General features: G+C 46.4%; 1 protein-coding gene across 3 annotated transcripts in view; it reads right to left on the bottom strand.

Moving 5' to 3' along the window:
* Window positions 1–861: 861 nt before the first annotated feature.
* ADARB1 (adenosine deaminase, RNA-specific, B1) overlaps window positions 862–17,769 on the bottom strand; it is a 45,222-nt gene continuing 28,314 nt past the window's right edge. For 2 of the 3 annotated variants that reach the window (XM_010001034.1, XM_010001042.1), the window contains exons 8-10: window positions 11,231–11,412; window positions 2,502–2,680; window positions 862–1,719 (exon numbers count right to left, since the gene is read on the bottom strand). In XM_010001034.1, the coding sequence (XP_009999336.1) occupies window positions 1,543–1,719; window positions 2,502–2,680; window positions 11,231–11,412 (538 nt within the window). In that variant the 3' untranslated portion in view covers window positions 862–1,542. Of the gene's footprint in view, window positions 1,720–2,460; window positions 2,681–11,230; window positions 11,413–17,769 lie in introns of all 3 variants that reach the window. The other variant, XM_010001026.1, reaches the window with a different exon arrangement.

A 17,769-nucleotide genomic window follows, 5' to 3' on the forward strand; every position in this document is an offset into this window, starting at 1 on the left:
CAGCCTAGAAACAACCCTTGGCTTCCAAGCAGGGACCAGCCCGTGGATCTGATGTTCGTGTGGCACCAGCAAGGGCAGGTGGAGCGGAGGGCCAGGAACCAGCAGCAGAGCACTGACTGGGTTCTGTCAGGCCAAATCCCAGGTCATGAAACACCACCTTCATCGTTTGCAAAGGGAACAAGGAGGACCTCTGAGCTGCTCTTTGGAAGGCACGGGTGGATCCACAAAGGGCACCACACGTGAGCAGAGAAGTGAGAGTGGACATTGTCACACCCGCTCCTGAACGTCACCTACTAAAACTCTAAAAGTGCCTTCTATACACTAGTTAATCAAACTGACCTCACAATATTTCCCTTCTATCTTACATTTTTACAAAAAGCAGAACTGTCTACACCTTTAGGAGATACATCTTTCTAAGCCATCATCAAAGCCAATGAACCCCACGCTGGAGAGCAACTTACCTAGAGAGCGCCCTGAGGCCACCACACATGTAGAGCCAAAGGGCAATGAAATCACAGAGACAAGAACTTGGGGGACAACTCACAGCAAAGAAGTTTTAAACAACTTTTTGTCCATACAAGAGCTTTTCATTTCTTCAAGAGCGGAGCAATTAATACCCAGCAAGTGACTGTTCTTAGCAAGTCAGGCTTAGTGACCTTAACACTATTTTGTTTTGAAGTTGTCCTATTACTGCTACAGCTACAATTGTGTTCTGATGAGCTCCTGGGATATACAAATCATCTACTTCTAAACAGGTTTCTGCATGTTATAGACTAAGTTGCTTAACTTACAAATAATTATTCAGCTGTTTCCAGTTTACAATGGTAAAAAAAAATAAAAATGAAGACTTCACGATGCATGTAAACGGGAGGTAAATGTATTTTTAAAAACAGAATCAAAAGCTGCATGTTAAAAACTGGGTCACAGGCTAATAAATACATACATCAAAGACATTAAATTTTCAGCAGCTGGTTTTAAAGAGCAAGGAAGTGGGGAAAAACTAGCTGTCCAGACTCCGTTCTGGCTCTGTGGTCTATGTGCTAGAAATACCTGCAGTTCAAAATCAAGTAAACAGAGGAGAAGAATCAGCTTTGTCACCTATTTTCTTTAAAAAAAATAATTAAGCTACTTCCTAAAAGTGTGGTGTAAAACCTAGAGAAACTTTTCATTTCTTCATGCACTTGATGACATTGAGTTAAAAAAAAGAAATCATTTGAACCCAGAAAAAATGAGTCATTGGATACTGTAAGGAGAGCCTTACTGCAAGTTTCCTACAGCAAAAGTATTTCCAGAAATGCACCAGAAATTACTTTCCCGTAACAAAATATACAATTCTGTGTCAGATCATCATTGAGTTTCAATACTTACGCCGACCAGAAACAGTTACTGTGAAGTTTGAAAAATAAAACAACAACAAAGGAAAAGAAACAACTCCAAAGAGTACAAGGATGTTTTGATGGTTGTGGAGATGCCAGAAAGCAACGCTGGACACCACGGAATTCCAGAACGACCCCCTTTCCAAAGTGATGTGCAGTCTGGGAATTAGACCGTGAGAGAAAACTGATCCTGTTCTATGGGTTTCTCCACCCAAGCTCCAAGTCCTGCCTTCAGGAACGCTTTAAACAAGCACTCTTTGGCAGTTTGATACTCAGTGGCTCCTTGCTTGGTTTCGTGGTACAGGTTGGGCTTGAGGATCTTGGAGCGCAAGCTGGAGGAAAGCTGGGTGGGTGACAGGGAAGAGAGAAGAAACCAGTAAGCCAAACAGTTTGAGAGCGACCAAGTTATTAAAACAACTGTTATTCAAACAAGGTAATGAACTACAAAACCAAATTCCCAGGCAGAGGCAGGTGAGCTCAAGCTCCTTCCAGCCACCGTGGCCCTGTACCCGGCGTCGCTGCACCCGACTGCAGCGTTTGCCCCCTGCAAAGTGAGCCCCTCTGCAGCACCAGGGCTGAGGCTCTGGGCTCACCCCTGGGACTGGGCTCACCCCTGGGACTGGGCTCACCCCTGGGACTGGGCTCACCCCTGGGGCTGGGCTCACCCCTGGGACTGGGCTCACCCCTGGGACTGGGCTCACCCTTGGGGCTGGGCTCACCCCTGGGACTGGGCTCACCCCAGCCAGCCTGCCTTTGGATTATCAGCTTCCTTTGTGGAAGAAATCTAGACAACAAAAGCCATGGACAGCTGCTTCAGTGAGAGGGAAACCTCAGCAGGTTCAACTGCAGAGAGATGACCCTTGCAAATAAGTTAAAACAAGAAGGCAAGCTCAAAGGAAACAGCACCCTTAGCCATAAACCAAGGATTATGAGATCCCTGCGTGCATTTTGGACCTTTCACCATCAAATCTACCAACAGGCTAAACAAACACACTGATCCCTTCCGTGCCTACACGGAGCAGCAGCCGATGTCAGGCCCAGCTTCAAGAAGGCTCAGCAAGTGGCTTGTGGACACAGCAAGCACAGACACTGGGGTGAGAGGGCAGGGGGGCCCTGCAGACACACCTTGGCATGGACGCGCACCCAGCGGCTGTAGAAGGCGTGTTTGCACAGCCGAGACGCCCGGCCCATTTCATCTTTGCCCGTCGTGGCGTTTATCACTTCCAGGCCCGTGTCTCCGACTGTCCAGTTCACGCTGAAGTTGGGTGCTTTCCCCGGCTGGCGGGCTTCTGCGTTGCTAATGCCTGGAAGGAAAGGGATCCTTCGTGACAAGATCCAGTGCTGACTCTCGGTTTGTTTCTTTCCCCGGGGAGCCCCTGGTTCAGAGGAGCCCCAGCACCAAGCAGCCTGGCAGGCAGACCTTTCATTCCAAGGACATTCTCCTGCAGACTTCCCACCAGCTCGCAGAGATACCACCATGTACATCTGTCCTGGTTTGAGCCAGGATGAAGCCCATTTTCCTTTTACTGATTCTGTTTTTCCTTCAGCAGGCTTTAACTAGTAGCAGAGTGTTCCAACTCAGACTGATAATGGTGGGATGTGTTTCCAACTGCTGGGTCTTCAAGGTCACATCTTTGCTCTGCCAGCTCAGACACTACAGGGAGATCTCTGACCCCCCCGTAGGAGGCTGATCAACAACTTATTAGACAGCAATTCCCAGTTCCTGGGACTCAAGTGGCAAGATGGACACCACCAAATCCCAATGGATGCAACTAACAAAACAACAGCTATGGCCCCACGTTGGGCACCAAGAACTTATTGTCACCCTTTGACTCAGGTTGGACAACAATGCTCTCAATCCCCTCCCACCCAGGTAGGGAAGGAGAGAGAAAGAGAGAGACTTGGCTGGACTGAAAATTAAACTACACAGCTTTAATTAAACACTAATGATAAAAGAAAATATATACAATTATATACAAATGTGTTCAGATATGTTCAAAAGCCTCTCGTCTCTCCCCACCCCCAGCAACTCCCACAGCATCTCCTGAGCTGGGAACAGTCCCAAAAAGTCCTGGAGCTGCTGGAGAAAGCAGAGAGTGATGAAGGTCAGGAGAGCTGGGGCCTGGGGGTCCATGGGGAGGGATGGACGGAGTCCTCCCCGGGTGCCGGCCATGGGTGGAGGAGAAGGGAAGAAGAAGCAGGAAGGAAGTTTCTTCTGTGCTCTCTGCCCTTCCTCTGAGCTTACGTAGAGATATGGAATGGAATATCTCTGGCCAGTTTTGCTGTCTGTCTAACTCAGCCTCCTATGGGGGGGTCACAGATCTCCCCACAGTGTCTGAGCTGGCAGAGCAAAGATGTGACCTTGAAGACCCAGCAGTTGGAAACACATCCCACCATTATCAGTCTGAGTTGGAACACTCTGCTACTAGTTAAAGCCTGCTGAAGGAAAAACAGAATCAGTAAAAGGAAAATGGGCTTCATCCTGGCTCAAACCAGGACAGCATCTCATTCTCATCCTGGCTAAAGTGCTTCCTGTCCCTCCTAGCAGGGTGAACATGCATCCCTGGAGCTGTGAGAAATCAGTCTCCTCAGTGCTGGGCACTGTGGGGAGGTCTGGGCAAGGGTCCAAGGGGGCAGTAACATGAGCACCTTGCCACATCCACCTCAGGAGGATCTGGCCTTGCTTATAAGGCAAACGAAGGAAGCAATTATCAACCTGCAGATTATTATGAAGCAGAAAAAAAAAGGCTGCTCTGTTCCTGCTGCTTTCAGAGCCCCCTCAGTAGCAGGATTAGTGGAGTGTAGGAAAGAGCAGATATTGCGAGGCTTTGGCAGCTGTAACTGTCCAATCAATTCCCTCCTGCTCTGCTCAAAAATGCAGGTGTGTGCTGCTTACCTCATTCCAAAACAGGTGGGAGGCTATGAACCCTGGTCATGTCTCAACCCAGCTACCATTTCAGCTGACAACTTGGGGTGCAGCCTTACCCAGACAGGTCGTACTTATTTAAAAGTGCTGCCAAGGTGCCTTTTCCCTCATAACAATGGAGCTGGGTCAGAGCAGCAGGAGATGGCAGGATGCCTCCTAAACCAAGGCATGAAGGTGCCTACATTTCAGTAGCTGTCAAGCACTTCTCATTAAAACTACCCAGTCTCTCCCTCTTATGGACCATGAGGGGCACAGCATGGCTAGCACAGGCAGGGCACTGACACTGAGAGCATCCAGGTTTGAGCAAGTGAGCCCCAGCCTCAGCACCCTCCACAGAAAACCAGACTGGCAGGTATTTGAGTCTTCAGCTGCTGCCTCACTGTACATGGCTGTAAAAAACCTAAAAGCTGAGGAGCATGTGAGTAAAAGCTGAGGAGCACATGAGTTTTGATCCTGCAGACATTACAGGGGTGGCAAAACTCCAAGGTGTCTCAGTTGTCTCACTAGGAGACAGCAAAGGAACAGGCCACTTTTTTCTTTCTAATAAGTAAAGATCCCATTTTCAGGTTAAAACAACTCTCTCTGAGAAACTATTTCTCACCTACTCCAAGGTGATGCTGGGTCCTACACTTCATAGGAGCTAGCAAGTATGTATAAACTGAACACAAGCATTGCAGCAGGATGCATTTCTTGCTGATGTTGGAAACCCAGTCTAACCATGTGAAGCCAACCTCAGCCACCCAAGCACTGGACTGGCTCACTTGGCCCCTCATGTGGGCCCAGCACTGAGAGTGTGGGAAACTGATGAGGTCTGAACACCTCAGTGGAATTCAGTTTGCTCACTGAATCCACTCCTCATTTCATTAGCAAACACACATTTTGAAATATCAATCATGCTGAACTTCTTGAAGCTGTTGCATTTTTATGCTTGGTTTATGTCAACCTGGTCACTATGTCTGACCCCAACCAGTAATGAAGTGAATAAGTAAATATTAAAAAAATAACTCAACTGTTCCCCACTTCCTTAAAATATAAGCTGGAAAAAAAAATAAATACTGTGAATCACAACAGAAGTTTCCTAAAGAGATGTTTTCTGATTTCTTTTAGGAGAGATGCATCCAGAAGCTGAAGTGCAGCAGGTTGCCACAGATCTTCACCCAACTGGTCCATCAGTGGGTGAGCAGGGATGTGGGATGCACACAGTGACCAACCTGGCAGGGCAGACAGTGGTCCCTGCTGAGCAGGTGCCACCAAGAACATCACACAAGCAACTCTCGAGGAAGACCCAGCAAGAACAGGGCTTTATGACCAGACAGGAGTGGAAAAGTCCTCCTCACAGCTCCTGCAGCCCTCCTGGGCAGCTGGCAATGAGCACGTGCAGCATGTCTGCTGAGAGCTGGAGGTGACCCTGCACAGCACAACCCCTCCTGTGCCACTGAGGTGCAAACACCTCAGCTCCATGGGTCAAGCCACACAAAGCTTGCACCTGTACAACCTAGTAAGGTGTAGATTCTGGGTGCACACAAACCAAATCTCACCTCTGAGCTTCCAAAAGCCTACACATTCAGGCTGCTTTGGTGCAGCCTACAGGAAACAGACCCACGCTGGCAAACCTCTTCACCAAAAATTGGTTTTACCCAAACTACTGAGGCAAGAGGGCTAAGAAACTGCCAACAGATTGACCACAAGCAGGTCAGTCACATTTCTTCTTTTATTTAATGATATATATACTTAGATTATATTTATACTTATATTTAATTTTATATATATATATATAAAGTATCTTTGCTTGGTTCCATATGCTAGTGACCAAGCACAGTGATCAGATCTATCTCCCCAAGTACTGCAAACCAGGACTTGCTCCTTGATCTTGCTCCTGCCCTGTCAGCTCCTCAGACACCTGGAACATCCCAGGCACCCACAGAGAGAAACCAACTCAAGAGGAGGAAGCTGAACATCCCAGCATGTGCTGCCTTCCCAGGGCAATTACACAGTTGCACTCCTTGGGCTATTTGGATGAACTAAATACATCAAAAAAGAAAACAAACAACAGGCTCAGAATTTCAAATAGATTTAAATAATGTCAGTGCTTCATTATCTGCACAAACCCTGGAGAGATGGGCAAAGGGTTCCTGAAGGTGGATTGTGGGTAGCCCAGACAGGGAATGATAAAGGTCACTTCAAAAGCAAAGCATCTGATAACACTTGAGGCAGATCATGACTTCCCTCTCAAAACCTAGACATGAACATAACACAATAAGCTGAGACCAGGAATGGGAGAGAAAGCCAGGATATAAAGTATTTTATTCTCCTTTAAAAATGGCTATAACTCAGCTATTGAGAGAACACTATTCAGAACTTATTATTGGATATCATTTTAGTGGGGTAGAAGAAGCAAAATCAAAGGTCACAGCTCTTTGTGCCAGTGCTTATAGAAATAATAAAGCTTGACAGATCTTTGAGGACAGAGCTCAAAAAAGCTGCATCAAAAGGAGCTAAAAAACACCAGTGTGAACAGGAGGACAAGGTACCAAGGGAACAGCCAAAAAAAATCTCTTAAGGCTCTGCTGAAGGATTGATTTCTGTTGAAAAGAAATAAAAAAATGCAGATGAAGGCTGCAGTGAGAGGAGTGCTGAGGCATGAACACTCATAATAACCATTCCTGCCAGGGGGGCTGAAGGCTTCTTCTGTACAAAACATGAATTTGTTTTGCAAAGAGGGTGGGGGGGTTCCCAGGGCAGAGCCCTTCTCCACAGAAAAGGTGCCAGAGGAGCCACAATATGCAGCTGATAGCCAAGAAAACCACAGATGAGGCAGCAGGAACTGCAGTCATGGTACAGAACCTCTCCTCACAAACCAGGCAAGTTCTCCAGGATGGAAGGTGGCCAGTGCAACTCCAATTTTTAAGGAGTTGAGAGGTGTTCCAGGGAACTACCAGTCAATAACAGGACATCTGCAGTGGGGACGCTGCAGGAACCACTGGACACAGATGTAAATACAACAATAAAGGGAATGACTCAACAAAGAACTCTCTTGGTAACTGAAGGCTGGAGGTGGCCAGTGTGAAGCTAATTCCTAGAGAGCCCAGAGAGGAGAAGACCTGTTCAATGTCTTCCTTAAAAACAGACTAAATGGACACCAGGATGAGAACGATCTCCTTGGGAAGAGCCAACACAGCTGGAGACCCTCAAGGTGCAGAGGTGGAAACTGTGTGTGGGGAAAAAAGGAGGTGAAATAAGATTGTTGCTGATACTGAATTATTTAAGAAGGTAAATAAGAGGAGCAATTGCAAAGAGCAGCAGAAAAAAGCTCACAACATTGGGTGACTGGGCAATAAAAAGGCAGATTAAATTCTTCACGCATAAATACTAGATAATACATTTGAGGAAAAAACAGGGCAATTTTGCATAAGGAGTGCTGGACTTGGAGCTGGATATCAGCATTCAGGAAGGAGGTTTTAGTTTCCAATGTTCAGTTCTACCAATAGGGCAGGTCAATGATCAACTGCAATCAAAAGAAGCAAAGAGAAAGGGATTATTAATGAAGGATCATGGAACTGAACTGGTGCCCCCACATAAATCTCCATATAATGTTGATTTATCCTGAGTATCAGGTGCTGCTCTGCTCCCCCTGTCTCAGGAACATGACCATAGAATGGAAGGGCTGATCCTTGACTGGAAGAGTCAGCAGAAAGGAAATCCCATTGCACACATCTTTACCTGTCCTACAGCCCTCCTCACTAAAGGAAGCTGTGGACAGTACAATGGTGAAACTGGTTCAAAAAAACAAAACCAGAAGTTCATGAATTAAAGTTCCATTCAGGATTCCTAAACCCTGACTTGGGATGTGAATCTTGGGAGGTATCTCTTAGTATTTCCCTCTGCTTTTCACTCCTGACTACCTGGAAGACACTTAGCATTTCCCTCTGCTTTTCACTCCTGACTACCTGAGGGAAGGAGCACTGGGCTGCGTGGATCACTCCTGCTCTTACCTAAGACAGTTCTTACACTGGTGCCAAGGCAGTCCCCAGATGTGACACTACTCCAGGAGCTCTCATCCAAGAACCAAACATGAAATCCCTGTCAGCAGCACCACGAAGAACCAGTCAAAACTGCCAACAAAGTCATTTCTGACAACACTCTGGTAAAAGATGGGAAGCTTTAGAGAAACCAAAGTGTAAGAAACAATCAACTGACTAGACTTCAAAACAGCAAAAACTTTGCCTGTATTAATATTGTAATCACAGCTCAGAAAAAAGGCACTGCCCACCAAAGCAGGTATTACTGCAGGGCTGGAGGTTTGGTTGAGCAGCTGTCATGGACAGCAGAGCATGTTGGGGCCCAGCCTGCCATCTGCTTCATGGTCACAGCCCCAGAAGATGCCACCAGCCCAGCTTCTTGGGCCTGAGGCACCTGAGCACACCTACCAGCAACAGGAACCATAAGGACAGAGCCCTGATGATTTCTAGTTCAGTCTAGTTGCCTCCAGTGAGGAAAAGCTTGTCTTTTATATGTAATGGGCTCTCTTTTATTTATGACTTCTGCTCTCAAGGATTTTCAAGGGCTGGTTCTCTGAACAGACCCTGCTCTACTGAGCTCTCCCACCCTAATTCCACCCCAGGTGACCTCCTTTGTGCCCATGTCCCACAGCAATTCCAAAAAATGAGTACCCTGCAGACTGGCACTTTGTTACTGGCTAATTTATGCAATCACCCTCATGCTGTCTGATGGAGAAATGAATCCCTTTTCAGATTACTCTAGAAATTCACACGATTCAGACCTGTACTCTCTTCAAGTGAGCTGGCTCTCTCAGTGAGAGCCCACGTGCCCTCAGCTAAAGGGATTCTGAAAGGCCAGGTCCTTGCAACCAAAAGGCTTCCAAGAGTCAGCACAGAAGGGAGTTTTCTACCAACATAATGGCCTCCCCCATCCCACAGCTGAAAATCAGCTCCCTTGATCTGCATGTTCACACTTCACTGGCTGGGAAAAGGAGGTGTAAGTAGAAAACCTCCTATGAGAAAAGAAAGATGATGAAAAGACAGATTTTGGCAGTAGATAACAAAAAACAAGTCCCACTTTGACTTAATGCAACTGTCCCTGCAGATATAAAAGTTGTTTTATGAGAGGAAAAAAACAAACCACTTTTTACAGTGCTTTCTCAGCTACACAGGTGAGACAGTGGGGAAAAGGCAGGTATTTCTCTTTTTGCTCCACCCTCTGGTAGAGAGGAGTCACCACCACACAGCTGTGTGTGGCACCAGGAGGAACAAGGACCTGGGGACAGGTGTCTCTGCAGTGCTTATTCCAGGCCAGAACAAGCTGTAAAATGTGGGAGCCAAAGAGCAGGCAGGTGCCCCAGCAGACCCAACAGCACAGGTCAGAAGACTAGGCTTAAAAAGGCTAAACCAGTAGAAGAAAACCCATCAACACAATTCTCCACCCCACCTCCCAGCCAAGCTTTTTGAGACATTTATTTTCATGGAAACTCAACAGCTGAGTCCTCTCTACTGCTCAGTGAGTCCTGGTTGAACTGTTTTTAACAGCTGGTGCCATTTCATGGCAAACAATGGTATCAACACGACAGAAACATGATTGCTGGGAAGACAAGGTAGGATACGTGTTGTGAAAAGGAGAACAAAAAACTCCTCCCACTCCATCCCAAACCTGCTGTCTTGAAGAATTGGTAAGAGGTCCCCACAGTCAGGCAGAAACAGCCCATACCTCAGCAGCTGTGCCTATACAACAGTTCAGTATTGCTCCTGAGAGTGTTGTAACTGTTACTTACTTGCTAATATAAAGACAAATGTGTTACTTAACATTTTAATATGCCCTAGTTCAGGGAATCCTTATTAATTACCTTTCTTATCTAAAGAAATGCTGCTTGTTCAATATGCTCTTTTCCCCACTCCCTCCCTAAATCTATTTTTAAAATTCATGTCAAACTTTCAACATTATTTAAAATACTGAGCTGCTTTTCCCCCTCCTTGGAAACAGACACATGCCAAAAGCCAAGCTCTGCCAAACAAAGTGAGAGGGAGGATGAGATTCCAGTTTCAAAGCCTTCACAGCATTACTGCAACTACCAGTTTTTGAATTGAAGGCCCTTCAGGACTTGTCTTTGCAAGTCGTGGCTCACTGGGAGGTCACTGTTCATTCAAAAGCTGCCATTCCTCTGAGCCTGCCAGTGCCTCGGGTCAGCACGAAGCCAAAGAGCAGCACCTCCATGTTCAGCAGCAGCTGCAAAGTGCAACCACAGCCACGGTGCTGCCTGCCAGAGGTACTTGATCCTCTCTTAAAAATATTCCCAAAGGATGCGCCACTGGGACCTGAATGCAGCATTTGTGCATTAACCTGCTCAGTGGGAATCCAAATATTATGATCATTGGGTCATGCAAACAAGTTGGGTGCCACAAAAACTGAAGCTAATGCTGCACCCAACAGACTGATGACAAAAGGAAAACACAAGCCATGCCAGCCGAGATGTTCTCTCCACCTGTTTGCAGTTGGTTATTGGTCTAGAAATTATGAACCACGTGTGTCTACCTTGGCATACTGCTTAGTGACGTGGTCATTCAACAGATATCTGCAATGGCAAGAGAAGGGACAGTGAGACAGGCTACTTCACAGGTGGGAAGAGGTTTCACTAAGCCAGGGCCTTGAACTTGCCTCACAGGTTGCCAGGACACACAGTAATTACGTGTAACCACTTCCAACGGTTCAGCTCTTGCCACCTTTTAACTCACAAAGGGCCCTTGCTATGGTATTTCTGACCAAGTATCTCTATTAGGTTTAGACCACAACTTCTCTGCTGTAACCAGAAAGCAGTTTACTCACAGTACATAATTTGCAAGGCTTTGAGAACTGCAAAATCACATTGCTACTGGAACACGCTTCGTTACCGGCACCGCCTTCTCCATTAGATACTTGCCACTAAGTAAAGGTCTGTTGAGTGTATAAAGAGGTGGTAGATCTTCTATCTCTGCTATCCTCTGGTATACGGCTCTGGATAGATGATCCCCATGATATAAACTCCCCAAGATGATGCTAGAGAAGTAAATTGGCTCCACAAAGAGGCTAAGTAAGGCTCCTTGAATACCCAATACGTTCCACCTAAGAGGGAGGGAAAAACAAAACAAACAAAACAAAAAAAACACTTTCTTTTTAATGGAACAAGTAACATCTGCCAGACATAACAGCAGTCAATCACAACGGACCAGACTTTCAGCCTTTCCTCTGGACTAGCACATGGCTACTGTAGCATAGCTGTGACACCTGCCAGAACTTCAGAAAGCAGTTTATGGGATGCCCAACAAAACCCTGAGTAAGAGGATCAGGTCTACAGTGTCAGCACCCACTTCAGGAGTGGGCTCCATAACTCTGCCTCCCCACTAACATGTCTGGTGATGCCTTTTCCAGCATTCTAATATGCTAGGGATAGACAGGAGCCTTCATTCAGAGAAAGGCCAACTGGGGGATCTTCAGTCAGAAACAGCAGCTGATGCATCCAAAAGACACCTGGCAGCAGGCAGACCATCCCTCCCAGGAGGCAAGAAGGATTGTGTCTGCAAGACCTCAGCACCTCATCACCCTAAGGGAAAGCTTGTCCCTGGCACCCCAGCCAAACTGCCACCTCCAGCTGACAGAAAGGACATAGGCAGTTGCTAGCAATACCCACAGGCAGGGAGAAAACCAAAGCTGAAAACATGCAGAGTGCATTTGTTCTTTGCTCACTTGAGCTGCTTCCCAGACTCCAACCACAGATCCCTGTCTGCACCACTGGGACCTACACTAGATCAGGCCCAGTGGCAGGGATACAGCATGCACAGGAGCAAATACTTGAGGTTTTTTTGTAGATTTGATCTAGTTCTGGCTCTCAATTTGTATGTAACAATCATACAAAGTACTCTTTAAAACCTCTTTAAAAGTCTCCTGCAGAACATTTTCACTGTCCTTGTCCACGAGGGATCCTCACAAACAGCTTGGCACTATTAAAACAGTGCAGCTTGTGCTGGGCCAGCAGGGCTTCACATCACCATCAGTTCAGGCTAGAAGCTTCACTGCTGCCAAAACTGAACTACACATTGGCTACAAGACTTGTGGTTTTTTTTTAAAAAACATTCTGCAAGAACAAAAATTGCAATCCAAGGAAACAATTTCTTTGCATATCTTTACTGAGGGTGAAAATGGAGGCAATGTGCATTAGCTTACTCACCTGTTATTTAAAAAAGCCTGCCCCAATGAATGTCTAAAAATACTGTGCTAATAAAAAATCAGGCACATTTTACATTGAGCAAGGGAATATTTTGTGTAACACTGAAAGTGCCATCAGGAACCAAACAGCAAGATATCAAGTGAAAGTTCCTGCTTCCCAGGGCCAAGATGCTTTTCTAAGGACCTTGCCATGAATTCTGTAAGCACTGAGGTATTTCAAGTGCCAAATGAATCATACTAGTATTTTCTGGTCGTTTGCAGTATTGCCTGCACCAAGCACAGGGAAGCCTATGGACTGCCACAGATAACGTGGAAGAAACCACTGGAAATAAAGACTAAGCACTGGAAACTGAGGCCTGACAATTGTATCTGAAGCTTGCAGATGTGCAAACCAAGCTTCCTTCAGTGAGGCACATCACATTTCACTTTCCATGAACAGTGCCTTAGTGACAGATGGACATTTCTAAAAAGGCCAAAGCATTCCTCTGGCAAGCCCTAGCTCCCTAAAAACAACCTCTGCCAGACCCTTTTCCTTGCTTCAGCCTTCAGTATTGCCAGAGCTTGTGTTTTGCTGTTGCCTCCCACACAGGGAGACCTTCTCCAGCACAGACAATGAAAGCTGAAGTTTGCCTGGATGAACTTGTTTTGATTTAAAAAGTGTGGACACCTGAACAAGCTTCTGCCAGGTGAACTCTTATCAGCTGGTATGACAAAAGCTGCCCTGTGACTGCCCACATGCCTGCTGCTCTGCTGGCATCATGTTTACCACCCACTGTGGTACGTGCTGGTTCAGAGCAGTTGGTTTGCTGCAAGGACAAGGTTTGCAGAAACCATTCATAGAACCAAAGCCTCAGGCTCTTTGTACTGATTAGGCAGGGTTGGATGGTGGTTAGGTTGATAAAACTAGCTTTATGTTTCAATGGTTGTCACAAAAGCACATCTACTTAGCCATAGAGAGGTGTACTTGTACCAGAAACTGGTAGTAACACGGAGGTAAATGTGAAACCCAAAGTTCTGCAGATTCTAACAGAGTCAAAGGAAAGATTGCACCAAAACCTTCTGCTTGTTCCTTTTTTATGCTGTACTTTATTCTGTCAAACAGTCATTTCTCACTTCCACTGGCACATACACTAAAAATAACCTCCCTAGCTATAAGCTGAGAAGAAGTGACACCAGCACCACACACCAGCTTTTGAAAGGCCACGGGGGCTGCCTCCTGAGATGGTCAAACTGCCCCTCACCCTTCCAGTTCACAAGCACAGCTTGTTGGAAGGCATGCCAAGAACTGCTGTCCACCTCAGGCCAGCTTTACTGAAACCACAACTTCTTTGAAGTCAGTGTGCCAAATTCTGCGTTTCACTACAAAACATGAGGTGCAGAGCAGAAAAAGCACAACTGATTAAAGAAAACTGTCATCAAGTCAGTGCTGCCTTTCCAGTGAAACAATTAAGCAAAGGACTTTATTCTTCAGATTTAAAACAGTATCAGAAAAGAGCTAAGTTACTGAAGCAACTTAAAATTGGCTTACAAAGCCAAACCTCCCAAGGTTCAGATGCAGTTTGCAATAGAAAGGAACCTTCCCACACTGCAGCTGAGTGGAGACAGACCCTGGCTGCAGCACAGGACTCACTCAGGAGAATGTGATGGCTCCAGAAAGCAGTAATGGAACACAACTCTCCATCACTAATTCAGCAGTTTATATCCTGCCCTGGCCATGGGCTCCCACACCAAATGACCTGACCTCAGGACCTGGGCAGGTCAAACAGCAGAGTGGGATCACGCTGTGTCTTCTCTCAGGAAGCAGGAAAAGCAGGAAAATGGCACCACGTTTGCAACAGAGACAAGCACTGCAGCAGGAGTAGAAGCAGAAGGCAGGCATGTTGCCTCATGGCCAGACTGAAATGCCTAAAGTAATGGTGTGGAGGCAAGGGATCTGCAAAGGGAAGGGCCACCTCAGCAGGCAGGGAGACACCCTCCAGGGTAAAACTTCTCACTGGAGGCATCAGAGACACCTTCCTTAGCTAAGCACAAAACTAATGCCTCTTATGACAGTACTTTACATATTCTGAGTGGTTTGTTTTTAAGTTCACACATGACTTTTACAACCTTTATAAAAGCTCCAAAATAAAGCTGACATCTGAAGTACAAGCTCCCAGTTGCTATAAAGCCACATGGCTTAGGTCCAGACTGCCAGCACTGCAGACAGGTGCCCTGACTTGAGCTGGGGCTCTAGATCTCAGGACAGTTCATGGTGATTTACTCAGCAGCCAAGTACCACTGTTGGGCTGAGCAGCTCTCCAGCAGGGAGCTGGCCAGGGAAGCTGGGGCACCTGCTGCAGATGGGGACACCTGCAGCCTGTTCCACAGCGTGCAACACACTTCCAGCTTCCCCTCTGCAGTTCTGCAAGTGATGCACAGCACAAGGAGAAGCAGCCTGGGCTGACCCCAGAAAGTTCAAAGGCGTGTCTACTCATCCTGAACTGGCTTTCTGCTTCTGAGCTGCATTTTGGGAGACAGAAGACCATTTGGAGTCACCAAGCCACTTGGGTCACTCTCTACCAGGAGCACGTTAAGGTGATGTTTAAGCCCCACCGTGTTGGATGAGGCAATATAATTTCCAAAGCTCTTCTAGCAAAAATTAGAAAAGCACTTAAACCTGAGAAGGGAAACAAAAGCTGCAAACCAAAGCCACTTCACCTCAGTCAGGCCTGACAACACACAACCACAATGGCTCTGCACACCACATTGGCACCTGGATTAGGAAGTTCAGGGTTCCCACCGCTACACATACGAGCTACTGCTGCTTCTCTGGGACAAGGAAAAGGAAATTATAACTTTATCTGACTACCTGGCCACTGAGCAGCTCTGAACAGTTAAAAAACATAAGGAAGATGACAGTGAAAAGCTGCTGTGACCTGCTGCTGCTGTCAAGTGTGAAGCTGCACCCCAGCGTTTCCCCAGAGCCAAGCCTGGCTGAAGAGGTCTCTGCCTCTCACCATCCTGATGTCATTTCTTGCACAGCTCTCCCTGAAGTCAGATCAGTGACAGGATTCAACTTTTTTTTTAAAAAAACCAAACACAAAACCCTGGCTTTGTGTTTTGAAGAGGCAGTTTCTCTGGCCAGGTTTACAGCACAGCTCCACAAGGCACTGCTGAGGGGCAGGGAGATGCAGCACCTGGGCATGGCTGCTGGGAGCCTCCTGCAACACCCTCCATCAGAGAACACAGCACTGGAAGCACACTCCCAACTCCAGCTGAATGCTAGCTGGCTTTTAGAAAGGCAACAGGCACTGGACTATTGATGCTTTTTCCTGCAGAGCCACCACTCTGCTGAGCAAAGTGATGCAGGGTGGAGCAAACTGTGTAAGGAGCAATTAATCATACCTGGTTTGCCCAACATGTGTCCCTTAAGTAACCTCTTCTTATTTCTCTCTAAACTCCTCATTATGTTATATATTCATATATTCACTGTTTGCTATGAGGAAGAAATAATGCATCCTTACACACTGCTCTCTCATTTGTTATCAGGTGTGTTATTTTGAGAAATTGCCATCTGTTGTACCAGCAGGTCACATTTTCTTAAATCAAGTCTTTTTCTTATATAAAAATTCTGCTTTCCATTGAGTATGTTTGTTTACTACGAAAATTCAGCCACCTGAAAAATTTCAGGTGCAAATCAAGGACTACTTCAATTCAGAAACACTTTTGTTTCCCAGGGAGTACAGCTTGGGGTGCCTCGTATCCCCATGCTGCTCTGCAGCCCACACTTAGCTACAGTGAGACCAAAGTACCAAACTAGCCCTGTCCCCTACCTCCTTCACAGAGTAATCTTGTGCCCAAGTGCCCAGAAAAATGTCTTTCAAACCACTGCATCTCTCTGCTTTTACAGACCAGACCCCAACAATGGCCTTTGCAGATCTGCACACACAAACTGTGCTCACACCAAGGATACTCTCTGTGCAATGTGCTCCCCTGAGGTTTTACAGATGAGCACCACCTTGGGGAATGTTTCCTGAGAAGTAACTATCTGAAGCCAAAAACCTAAAATGAATGTGGGCAGAAAAAGACACCAAAAGGAGAGTGACAAAACCAGACACCATCAAGTACCATGGAACAAGGTCAGGGTCCATTTAAAGCAGCTGCATGGATCTTCACATCCCAGAGCAGTGAATCTGGTCCCAGAAACCAGCCTGACATCACACTGCAGTGTGCTGCCAGCATGAACACACTCTGGTAATCCTGTCCTGCTACTTTTGACCCAAATGGGACTTCACCCATGGCCTTCCCATGCTTCTCACTATTTTTTCCTGGCTTGTTCCACCAGGCTCAGGAGGGTGCTAACAGCACATTGCAACCAAGCACTCAGGGGCTGGAAGTACCAGCTTGGATGATACATCTAATCCACACAGATGAGGCTGCTCAGATCCAAGTTTTCCTGCTGGTGCATCCTGCACCCTGAATTTATCCACAGCTTTTCCAGGCTGGGGCTGTGAACCTTTAGGCAAGCTCTAGTGAAAACTGGCAGGGCTCAGGCACACTGGAGGACTGACTGTTGGACACTACAGAGCAACGAATTCCTTCAAAGGTCAGTGGACAACACATGGGCAGAAGTGTCAGGGAAATGTAAATAAAAGAAAATAAAAGAATATGAAAATTTGGGCCTCCTTACCCGTCATACAGTCTTTGTTCTGTGTCAAGGGTTTCTATTTGCTTCCCTCACTGGCACAAACAAACTTATTCCCATTAGCCACCAGGAGAGGTGACAGCTAGCTAGGCAAGCGAGATGGAGTCTGTTCTGCATCACACAAAATCAACAAAATGGTCAAATCTGTTCTAGCTCAGCAACTGTCTTCATTCTTCTTACTTGCACTCACAGCAAAGATGATGTGACAAAAGAAGTCCAATCAATGTGGCACCATTCCTGGGTCAGGCAGCTGGGGAAAGCCCCTAACATGACCCTGGGGAATGTTTGGTGAATTTCACTGAACGTACCCTAAAAGAAACTGAAATGTCATTTTTGTAGAATTATTTTTCAACAACCCACTGTCCTAACTGTGAAAGGCCCTGTCCATTTGTTAGGTGGATTTAGACTAAAGGAAAATGTCCTCCTTCAGTAGAGATGCTGATGGACTGAGACAAGACTAGAGGAAAAAAGCTTCCTCCTGTGCTTTTGATTTGGCACCTGCAGTTTACAAGAACAGTTCCAACTTCATGCACTTCATGAACTTTGAATCAGATCAACTGTGACTGGGTAAG

The sequence above is a fragment of the Chaetura pelagica genome, unplaced genomic scaffold, assembly GCF_000747805.2.
Source record: "Chaetura pelagica isolate M959 unplaced genomic scaffold, ChaPel_1.0 scaffold611, whole genome shotgun sequence".
In the NCBI taxonomy this organism is placed as follows: Eukaryota; Metazoa; Chordata; class Aves; order Apodiformes; family Apodidae; genus Chaetura; species Chaetura pelagica.